This window comes from Phocoena phocoena, chromosome 21, assembly GCF_963924675.1.
Source record: "Phocoena phocoena chromosome 21, mPhoPho1.1, whole genome shotgun sequence".
NCBI lineage: Eukaryota > Metazoa > Chordata > Mammalia > Artiodactyla > Phocoenidae > Phocoena > Phocoena phocoena.
Window position 1 is genome coordinate 15142730 of NC_089239.1, and position 12181 is coordinate 15154910.

Here is a 12181-nt window from a genome sequence, read left to right on the forward strand (position 1 = left end):
TTTCAGACATAATTTCTTCAAATACATTTTCCCTCCCTTTTTCTCTTTCTTCCCCCTCTGGAATCCCTACTATGCATAGATTGGCCAGCTTTATATTACCCCACAGGTCTCTTACATTGCTTTCTTTTTTGTGTTTTCATTTGGCTTCCTGTCTGCTGTTTTGATTGGGTAATTTCCATTATTCCGTACTGCAGATCACTTATTCTTTCCTCATTATTCATTCTGCTATCATTGCCTTTAGCTCAGCTTTCATCTCTGCAAATGAATTTTCTAATTTTCCTTGGCTCTTCCTTCTAGTTTCTTTTAACAGTAATCTGCATTTCTGTCGATAGCCTTTCTTAATTCCTTCAGTATTTTCATTACCTCCCTTTTTGAACTCAGTATCTATTATTAGACTGAAGAGGTCTGTTTCATTGTTCCTTCAGGGGAATTCTCTTGGTCTTTTAACTGGGAGTGGTCTCTGTGTCTTCACTTTACTTGTATCTCTTACTCTGTCAGTTTAGGAGAAGCAATTACGTACTGTGGTCTTGGTGGGCTGTTACATGCGGGAGCGTCCGTACGTAGCTTGCGACAGTTTAGGAGAAGCAATTACGTACTGTGGCCTTGGCGGGCTATTAGCCATTACATGCGGGAGCGTCCCTACATAGCTTGCGTGGGTTTAACAATTTTTTGGCGTGTGGGCTGTTCTTGGTTTGGATGCCTGTTGCCCCTTTCCTCGGTGTGTGCTGGCCGTTGTCCCCTGGATCGGGGTGTGCAGGTGCGTGGCTTATGTACGCTGCCAGGGAGGAGGGGGCAGCAGTTGGCACGTGGTTGTGGGACCCTCAGCAGCAGCAGTGGTCTGCACCTGCCTCTGGAGTCCGAGATGGCAGCTGCAGCTTGCACCCGCCCCTGGAGCTCAGGCAGGCAGTGCCCTGTTGCCTGAGAGTGCGTGCTCAGAGACGGAAGCTCCTACGGCAGTCCTGACCCTCTCCTTGCACACCCCGAACAATGGCACCTTGCCTCTCTGGCAGTCCCAGGTTTCTTCCCGTATTCCCTCGGTCCTGGGGCCCTACACTCTAGCCCCCTCAGGCTGTCTCCACACAGCCAACCACAGCCCTCTCCCCCGCCAGGGTCTGACCTCTGAAGCCTGAGCCTCGCCCCCTCCTGCCCCAGTGGACAAGTGTCTGTCTCAGGTTGGTGAGTGCTTGGTGGCACCGACCATCTGTGCAGGTCTCTCTCTGCTTTGCCCTCTGCGAACTGGTTGTTGTGCTCTTCTCTGTGTCTCTGAAGCTCTCCCTCTGTCCCAGCTGATCTCCCCACCAGTGAGGAGACTTCCCAGTGTCCAGAAACCTTTCCTCTTTCAAAGTTCCTTCCCAGGGGCGCAGGTCCCATCCCAATTCCTTTCTCTTTTTTTCTTTTGTCCTACCCAGTTATGTGTAGATTTTCTTGCCCTTTTGGAAGTCTGAGGTCTTCTGCCAGCATCCAGTAGATGTTCTGTGATAATCGTTCCACATGTAGATGTCTGTGATGTATTTGTGGGAGAAGGTGAGCTCCACGTCCTGCTCCTCTGCCATCTTGATCCTATCTCCCATGTCCCATTTTTAATTCCTTATCCCTCCTTCTGGAAAATCCTCAGCTGGGGGCTTTCTCCTCCTGCACTTGCTCCTATACGCATCTCAGCTGACACTGTTTCCATCCTCTTCCTATATAAGATGCAGTGGATACCCCTGTGCTAGAGAATATGGTCACGAATCTAAAGACAGGACAAAGGAGATGTGCAAAACTAAAGATGAAGAAACTTAAAAAAATCTACCAATTTCGGGACTTCCCTGGTGGTGCAGTGGTTAAGAATCTGCCTGCCAATGCAGGGGACACAGGCTCAAGCCCTGGTCCGGGAAGATCCCACAGGCTGCAGAGCAACTAAGCCCATGCACCACAACTACTGAGCCTGCGACCACAACTACTGAAGCCTGCATGCCTAGAGCCCGTGCTCCGCGACATGAGAAGCCTGTGTGCCGCAACCAAGAGTAACCCCTGCTCCCGGCAACTAGAGAAAGCCCGCCTGCAGCAACAAAGACCCAACTCAGCCAAAAGTAAATAAATAAATTTATAACAAAAAAAAATCTACCACTTTGGGTTTACACAAAAAGTGAGACTTTTGGAAACAATATCAAAGCCATCATACCTGGAGGTTTTCCTCCCTCCCGGGCATTGATCCAAAGTGCTGAAGAATTTGGCTTCGAAATCTGTCTCGTAAATTCTGAAACCAGCTGCAGGCTTGAGAGTAGACCAAATCGTGAAGCTGTCGGAGGTTCTCTATCTCCTCTTCATTCTCAACCTAGAAATACAACAGTCAGTAAGGTGTCTGTGTCTAATCTTCCCATCCATCCCTATAGAAATGGAAAAAACAAAACCATAAAAAAAATAGGGAATACCTATTCAGTGCTGGATCAGAGTATTATCCTTATGCAGTAAACACCATACATTTCTGCCTCACAGAGTGCCAATGGGCCAGACTAAGAAAGACAGCAAGCCTTGACCTCCCAGCGTAGCTGACCTAGCCTTGCTGAGTTAGCAGTGCGACACTGCAGAACCCAACTAACAGCCCCTAACTGGAAGGGGTAAGATGGAGAGTTAGTTCTCCGATAAAGGTCTACAGGGACTGGGAATTCATCTTTATGGATCAACAGCCTTTGAAAGCAGTAGAACAAAAAAACCAGGGATACAGTTGCTACAATGAAAGGGAAGATTGGGGGAGATTTAAGGTACCATAGCAAAAGCAGTAATAGGACAGAGGAAAAGCATAATTACACCTTTAACCAGGGAACTGGGTCAAAAACAAAAACTGCAACAAATAACTTAGCATATAAAGCCAGAATTTCAAAAGAGAGAGAATACATTATACACTCATTATACAATGATGAACTGCTGCTGCTGTAAAGGCCCAAGGCCGTGGCTACCTCCATCCCCTGTGTATGCCCTTTGGACTACTGGCTCATCAAACTGCAAATATAAAATTAAACGCATCAGCCTTCCAGCCTAAGATCCAGAAGAGTAGTCTCATAAAACACAGGTGGGAAGATGGAACATTAACTCATCCATCTCATATTGATTTCTTTAACACTCATATCCCACTCACTCCATGCCAGGGAGCACTATATTTCACATACATTAACGCACTGAACAAATACCAGGCCTGAGTCAGCCTTTCCTACTTCAAGAGTGACTCAATAAAAAACAACAATGGGACTCTGAAAATATTCTGATGTATAAAACGTTAAGACTTACATAGCACAGGGGCTTCCCCGGTGGTGCAGTGGTTGGGAGTCTGCCTGCCAGTGTGGGGAACACGGGTTTGAGCCCTGCTCCGGGAGGATCGAGCAACTAGGCCCGTGCACCACAACTACTGAGTCCGCGTGCTGCAACTCATGAAGCCTGTGTGCCTGTGCTCTGCAGCAAGAGGAGCCACCGCGATGAGAAGCCTGTGCACCACGCCCCTGCTCGCCGCAACTAGACAAAGCCCGTGCGCAGCAACAAAGACCTAACGCAGCCAAAAATAAAATAAAAAGACTATAGCACACGAGACAAAAGAACATACTTATTTTTGAAGGATTTGAAAAAGAAAACCAAAGTTGTTCACAACAATGTGAATGAATGTGCTTAATGCCACTGAACTGCATATGTAAAAATGGTTAAAATGGTAAATTTTATGTCGTATATTTTACCACATGAAAAATTTTAAAAGGTAGAAGAGCCATATGATTCAAGAATTCTGGTCTTGGAATTGGCTATACAAGATTCAGTCCTCTGCTAACACACATTGGTCTTGATATGAGCAATAAATAAACTTGTGGGGCTGGGATCAAGATGGTGAAGTAGTAGGATGTGAAGCTCACCTTCTCCCTCAAATACATCAAAAATCTACATATGGAATGAGTACACGTGGAATGATTCTCCCAGAATATCTACTGAACACTGGCAGAAGACCTCAGACTGCTGAAAGGGCAAGAAAATCACCATGTAACCAGGTAGGAAAAAAAGAAGACAGAAAAAAAAGAAAACGAGAAAGGAATCAGGACAGGACCCGTGTCCCTGGGAGGGAGCTGGGAAAGAAGAAAGGTTCCTGGACTGGACCCTGGGAAGCCCCTTCACCGGCAGGGAGATTGACCAGGACAGTAGGGAGCTTCAGAACCTTGGAGAACACAGCAGCTGGTTTGTGGCAGCCAGAGTGGAGAGAGGACAGATGGTCAGTGCTGCCACTGTGGGCTCCCCAGCCTGAGATGTGCGTCAGCCGGGGCTGGGTGCTGGTACTCGGGCTTCAGAGATCAGACCCAGCGAGAGGACTGGGGTTGGCTGTGTGGAAACAGCCTGGGGGTGGTAGCGAGAATCCGGTGCAACCGCAACTGAGAGTGTATGAGGAGGAAACCTGGGCCGCCTTAGAGGGGGTGCTTTGTTTGGGGGGTGCTCATGGGGAGGGGTGGAACCTGCCATTGTAGCCTTTTTCCTGTGTGTGCGCTCGCAGAGGGCAGGATACTGCCCGCATGTGCTTGAGACTCTGTCACAAGTTGCCACTGCCTCCCTCCCAGACGCCAGGAGTGGGTGCAAGCCACCTCCTGCCTCCCCTCCCAGGGCCAGGCACCAGTGACTGCATCTGCACAACCCCTATCAAGGGGATAACAGCTGGCACACACGGAGGAAAGAGGTGACAGGCATATGACAACCCTCGCACCAAATATATTAAACCCACACACGCTACACAGGGACACCCCACATATAAATAGCCCTCCCAGACCACAGTAGATAATTGTTTCTCCTAAACTCACAAAGTAAGAGAAATATAAGTAAATTAAGAAGCAGAGGAACCACACTCCCAGTTAAAAGACCAAGACAATTCCCCTGAAAGTACAATGAAGTTCAGAAAGGAGGTAATGAAAATATGGAAGGAATTAAGAAAGGCTATTGACAGAAATGCAGATTACTGTAAAAAGGAGCTAGAAACTGTAAGAGAGAAACAAAGAAAACTTAGAAAACTCATTTGCAGAGACAAAAGCTGAGCTAAAGGCAATGAATAGCAGAATGAATAATGAAGAAAGAGTGATTTGCAAGATAGAATAATGGAAATTATCCAATCAGAAAAGCAGACAGGAAGCCAAATGAAAAAGAAAAGAAAGCAGTATTAGAGAGCTGTGGGATAATATAAAGACAGTGTGGTACTGGCAGTGGAACAGAGTAGAGCCAGAAATAAACCCACACACCTATAAAGGAAGCAAGAACATACAATGGGAAAACAGTCTCTTCAGCAAGGGGTGTTGGGAAAGTTGGACAGCTGCATGTAAATCAGTGAAGTTAGAACACACCCTCACACCATGCACAAAAATTAACTCAAAATGGCTTAAAGACTTAAACATAAGACATGACACCGTAAAACTCCTAGAAGAGAACATAGGCAAAACATTCTCTGACACAAGTTGTACCAATGTTTTCTTACCAAGGCAATAGAAATAAAAGCAAAAATAAACAGATGGGACCTAATTAAACTTGTAAGGTTTTGCACAGCAAAGGAAACCATAAACAAAACAAAAAGACAACCTACAGAATGGGAGAAATATTTGCAAACAATGTGACCAACACAGGCTTAATTTCCAAAATATATAAGCAGCTCATACAACTCAACAGCAAGAAAACAAGTAACCCCACTGAAAAATGGGAGAAGACCTAATTAGACATTTCTCCAAAGAAGAAATACAGATAGCCAAGAGACACGTGAAAAGTTGCTCAGCATCGCTAATTATTAGAGAAATGCAAATCAAAACTACAATGAGGTACCACCTCGCACAGGTCAGAATGGTCCGTGTAGACCATTAAAAAGTCTACAACTAACAAATGCTGGGCAGGATGTGGAGAAAGGGAACCCTCCAGTACTGCTGGAGGGAGTGCAGCCATATGGAAAACAGTATGGAGTTTCCTCAGAAAACTAAAAATAGAATTACCATATGATCCAGCAATCCCACTCCTGGGTATATATCCAGAGAACACCATAATTTGAAAAGATACATGCAACCCCTATGTTCTTAGCAACACTATTCACAGTAGCCAAGACATGGAAACAAATGTCCGTGGACAGAGGAATATGGATAAAGAAGATGTGGTACACATACACAATGGAATAATACTCAGCCATAAAAAAGAATGAAATAACCGCAACTTAGATGCAACTAGAGATTATCATACTAATGTGGAATCTAAAACATGACACAAATGAACATGACACAAATGAACCTATCTACAAAACAGAAACACAATCACAGACATAACAGACTGGTGGTTGGGTTGCCAAGGGGGAAGGGGCTGGGAGAGGGATGGAGTGGGAAGTTGGGGTTAGCAGATGTAAGCTTTTATATATAGCATGGATAAACAACAAGGCCCTACTGTATAGCACAGAGAACTATACTCAATATCCTATGATAAACCGTAATGGAAAAGAATATAAAAAAAAGTCTACATATGTATAACTGAATCACTTTGCTGTACAACAGAAATGAACAACACTGTAAATCAACTATACTTGAATAAAAAAAATCTGATCCAAAAACAAAACCCCCCAGAAAATAAACTTGTGACTTGTTAATAACTATTACCAAAAAAAAGTACCTGCCTTCTATCTTTACAGAATTCAAGGGACCAAACCGTGAACTCTAGTAAACAGGGAATGATAAAAATAAAGGTCTAAAAATAAAGGTCTGAGTTAGAAAAAGGAGCTAAGAAGTAGGCAGAAGTTTTAAAGGCAAGCTTTTAAAGTTAAGGAATTTCATTGCAATAACAGAATTTAAAATGTCATCAGAGGTCACAGAAATTAGAATTACTACACCAAGGGAAAAAACAACTTTGAGAAGCTTTTCCAGAATGAACAAGAAATCATTATATAGATGAAGAAAAATTATTAGACAAGACCACAATGACATAGAGAATTCAGTTTTCTAAACATCAAATCCATAGTACTCTCAATATGCTAATTTACTGTCACATATTTATATATAGTCATAAGTTCAGTCACATACTCAAGGAATTTTATCAGCAAGTCCAATATATGAAGATGTAAATTTACATAAAACTAAAATAAGGTTATCACCTCTTAGCAAATGATTCCATTAGCCAAATATTCCTAAGGTACAGACTACCAGTCAACTCAAAATTCCAACTCATACTCTTGGCTCACTGCACAAAGCAAAGTTTCCCCATAACATCTTTATAATAAGATAGGACAGACAGGTAATATCAGATTAATCAAGTTTAGCAGCAGAGAAGCAATATGATATAATGATAAAACATAGCACTTGGAGCCAGAGAGTTGGTTTTAAATTATTTTTTTACACTACCTATAGGATCTTTGGCAAATTTATACTCCTGAATACTTTCATCTGCTAGCTATCTCATAGCGTTTTGAAAATTTAATGAGCCACTGTTTGTAGAAATGCCTAATGCCAACACTGAATAAGTGCTGACTGAGATGAAGGGCTCAAACAGATCAATGAACAAGTGAGAGTGTAAGATCTATGTTTTTCTAATGCCCTTCCAAAGAAAGTTGCCTTTCATTTGATATTTACAGTACCACAGATCATTTTTCTGGTACCTAAACGAACTGCAGATGGTCGAGTAGGTACTGGAAATACCAAAAGGGCAGCATTAACCCTATCCAAGAAAATTTTCACAGTAACCCTCCACAGGTAATACACCACCAACAATTATACGGACAGTGCTTTATCTGCGTTGCCCTGAAGTTAGACACAGTTGGGTGCTGTGTTCAGTTTTAGGTTCTCTTAGGCATATCTTAATATAGAACAATTCTTCAAGGATTTTATGTGTTTACCTTTACGTCAAAGTTCAATCTACTGACGATTACATCAGCTTTGACTACTAATAAATTCAGTTTAAAAGGGTAGGAATTAGCAGGTTTCATAACTTACACGGATTGGAAGTTCAGTTGGATCCACTGCTATTGTTAAGCAATTACCATGCAAATACATACATTCTAGGCACTGTGCTGGCTGTCAAGCCAGTAGAAATGAACAGTATATCTAGGTGCTGGTCTCCCAAGTTCTCTTGGAACTCAGGATGGTTAAGAGCAAGATGAAAAGGTAACTTGGAGCTAATCTGTATAAGTATTGTTGAGGGTCTCTGACAGGAAGAACTGGTTAATATTCCTATCAGCCTTTACGCGTGTACAATGCCTAGGACACAGTATACCAGAGCATGCTGAAAAAGAATAGTTTTTAATACCTTAACATCTTCCAGATATTCAATGTCTGCAGTGCAGTATCCATCTTTCATCCCTCTTTTTAAAACCCTAAACCGCTTTCCTCCAACTGTGTCAACCACAGACCTCCCATCAGGCAAGAAATGTACATTTCTAATTTGTAACATACAACCATAATCTGCAAAACTAAAGGAAAAACTCCAATTAATATCAAAGTTCAAGCAACAAACATGCAAGTTCTCAGCAATATTCAAAGAAAATTCCAGAATCAATAAAAATATTTACATAAAAAGCATACCTATTTTGTGTATCGCTGACACACATCCCAAACTGTTTAGTTCCAGTCTGTATACTTCTTCGAATCATCAATCTGTATCTTGGCTCAAATACATGAAGAGGGCAAGGCACAGTGGGGTAGGCCATAGTGCAAACAAATATCGGAACATTCTTGGTCAAGCTGAGGAAGAAAAAAGTTTCATTATTATGTATCAGGACATACAACAAAAATGAGTGAAACCTGCAACAGTAATAAATAATAGGCAAATTCACTCTAAAATCAGGTGATTTTTACTCTTGGTAAGAAAAGGAATCAGCATCCTTTTCATTTAAGCTCATATTGATACAATATTAATCCTAAAAATCTGTTGGTGATCCTCTTACAAGTAAATTTGAATTTGATATACAGAGTTATCATACAGAGCTAAGTATCTTTATGAATCACAAAGCAATTGATTATAATTACTATTTTATATTAAAATCTGTTTAAAATATTTCTAACATGACAGAGTTAGTATACTTACTCTTATAGATAATAAGAAAACGTGAGGTCCCACAAAAGACAAAAAGCAAATCATTCAAAACTTTTAGGCATTAAAATATTTTCATACTAACAAAAACAGGTAATTCAATGAGCTAACATTTCTTCCAGATAATTAAAATGACAACACTGTTATTGCCAGATTGGCAAGAAATGTGAAGGACAGAGGCAGTGCGCAGCTTTGGCAAGGGTGTGGGAAAACTGGCAGCGTGAATAGCACAACCATGCTGAAGAAGAATCTGGCCATATGCATCAAATGCTTTCAAAAAGATTCGTATCCTTTGAACCAAAAGGCTCACTTTTTTCCTGCAAGTACTATAAGAATGTTCAACATAGCACTGTGTATAGTAGCCAAAACTTAGAAGCAAAAAGAGAAGGCCAGTAAAACAAATTATGACGTAACCATAAAATGATACTATGTTTAAATGTTGAGATTAATGAGAAAAGTTACAGAAATGATAGGATTAAAATGATCCCATCTTTGTTTAAAATGTATTCATAATACATTAAAATCAGGAAGGATATATGCCGAAATGCCAATGATGATTACGTTTGGGTTACAGATTATGGCTCCCCCCCCCCCGCTAGCAAAACTTTTAAGTACCAGGGGATGAGCTACCCCTTAAAAGAATAGCCCTGTTAGTACACAGCAAGATTCCCTGAGGCTTCTCCATCACACTCAGCTTCCCTCACATCACTACTCTTTCTGTCATCCATGGATTTCACTCTTCTGTGAGGGGTCTGGTCCTCTCACTATGTTTTAGTATTTCAAAAATACATCTGAAGCATTCTTATATCCCAGCTTTCTGCAGTGTTGGTCAAAAAGGCTTATAATCCTCACATCAGAATATTTTCTATCATAAAATCACACAATAAAATATCAGTTCCATGAGGAGACAAATCAATATCAACTTCTACAAACAAAAGATTAGAAACCTTTCTTCTGTTGAAGGTCACTAGCCCAATGAAGACATCTGGTAGACAGATATTGAAAAAGAAAATCTGCAAGCACAATTATTTTTTTCTTAGAAAGTTAGAAATATAAAATGTTTAATCTGTATTTTTTAAAAATAGAAACAGCATATAAAAATTACAATTTTGCTCTTTAGTGTCCAGTTAAAAGTAAGTGGGAAAAAAAGAGAGTTAAGAAATTAGAAACCCATGAAAGAAACTTGGACACTCAAGAAGAGACTGGTGAAAAGACATGAGGGGAAGAGAAAGGAAAAAGAAATGTAGAAGAAAGCAAGCTATACAGAGCAACAAAACCATGTCCAACCTACCCAGCCCCAATTGGCTTTTATGAGCTCTTACTAGTGGTACCACTGAATCCCAAAGTTACCACTAGGTTTTTCACCTTGCTGATACTAAGTCATTTCTGCTAACAGTCAGTAGCTTCATTAATTGAGAATTTAGCCCCTAAGTCACCCCTTCCAATTTCAGTCTCAGGCCTCAAGGTCCCACCCCCTTCAAACCTCTGATTGGCGAACCCTCCTGCCAATCCAGGCCATCTATCCTCCACCTTCCCCCTGCACCACCATGACTGATGCCTGAGGGATGCAGTTCCCAGCAACCACCTCACCCCTCTCCATTCCCGATTGATTCCAGGGCCTGATGTCACTGGAGGAAACCCCTCCTCCACCTAAAACACTGCTTCAGTGCAGAGAGCTGAGTCAGTCACTCCCAACAGAACATCTAGAAGTTACCAAATGAACTTTTAAAAACTTTTGTCGAGGACAGGGGAAGCTGGCCACTATTTGTTTAAAATATGCCTTTGACTACACTGGGTTGAACTAAAGACAGAACCCAGCTTGCCGTGAGGCTTCTCCTTACTATTTCAAAGCGTAGTAGTTCGTAATTTGATTGTTAATTTTTCTGAGAAGAAACTTACTGTGAGAGTTCAGCAGTTTCTTCATCATATATTTTTTTTCTCTCAGACAGTTCATCAGGCAGATACTTCACTATTAAATCTTCCAACAGCTGTGTGACACAGTACCTCCTATCTGCTAGATACTGAAAAACAATATTATTTTACATTCCAGTGCTTTTCTTCCTACAGTATAAAACAGGCAAAACAATTTAACTTGATATAGTAAAGCCTTTATTACATATTTATACAGTCAGTTCTGAATTAATTTAATTAGTGAGGGGGACCATTACAATGGATGGTGCTAAACAGGTAAACCTGCCTGAGGCTTAACTCAAGAGCATTAAAGACACATACTTGCAACCTGAACCAAGTTCTGTATATAAGACCCTTGTCTTGCTATGATCATACATCTTTATTAGCAGCAGTCAGCGCTGCCCTGCCATCTCCCACACCAAAGGCCAAGTTCCATCTCACAGTGCATGAGTATCTGAAACTACCATTTGAATTGAGAAACAAAAATAAGATAAGGAATGAAGAAAATGATGCATTTATTTGCCTTATTTAAGAAAAGCAAAACTACTCCTTTTTTGTCCCCCATTTCAGTGGCAGAGCTTCCAGGTAATTTTTCTTTCAGATTTTCCTTCCATTGTCATCCCACTATGACTAATGATCCCCTTATCAAGAGGCTGCTTTTTCTACGTGAGCCACTCTCTGTATAAAATGGTCCATTTGTGTCACTCCCTTAATACTCTGAACACTGCCACCCTCATGCATTTTTGTGTTATTCTCTCTTCCAACTGCCAAAAGCCATCTGACTATCCTTCAGGGTCTGGCTCCAATTCTACCTTTTGCATAAAGTGTTCCTTAGTTATTTTTTTGTCTCCCAAGAGTCCCTTACTTAACCCTTTACCATATAAAAGGCAGTTACCATACCCTGCACTATATTACATGGACAGGGATACATTATATCTCTGTAACTAAACTAAGAACTGCATAGGGCCAGGGACCAGGTCAGTGTGTGTGCAGGATTTTGGACCAAAAAAAACCCAAAAAAACAAGAAAAGCCCAATACCAATTTATTTAATAAAAGTAATGAGGAAAAACTCTTGGGAGACAATCACAAGATAAAGAGAAGCCAGCACCTTTTTCTCTGTAGATCCAGCAAAAAGTTTTGTCATTATCTGATGAAGTACAGAGTAGGAAATATGAATGGTGGGGAAATGGGTTATAGTAGTGGTTTTTAAGCTTTAGCATGAACCAGGGC

General features: G+C 41.3%; 1 protein-coding gene across 2 annotated transcripts in view; it reads right to left on the bottom strand.

The window, feature by feature from the left end:
• The window catches only part of LONRF1 (LON peptidase N-terminal domain and ring finger 1), a 44105-nt gene that overhangs the window by 8813 nt on the left and 23111 nt on the right, over positions 1-12181 (bottom strand). For both annotated transcript variants that reach the window (XM_065899946.1, XM_065899945.1), the window contains exons 8-11: positions 10939-11060; positions 8532-8690; positions 8257-8419; positions 2165-2317 (exon numbers count right to left, since the gene is read on the bottom strand). In XM_065899946.1, coding sequence (XP_065756018.1) covers positions 2165-2317; positions 8257-8419; positions 8532-8690; positions 10939-11060 — 597 coding nt within the window. The remainder of the gene's footprint in view (positions 1-2164; positions 2318-8256; positions 8420-8531; positions 8691-10938; positions 11061-12181) is intronic.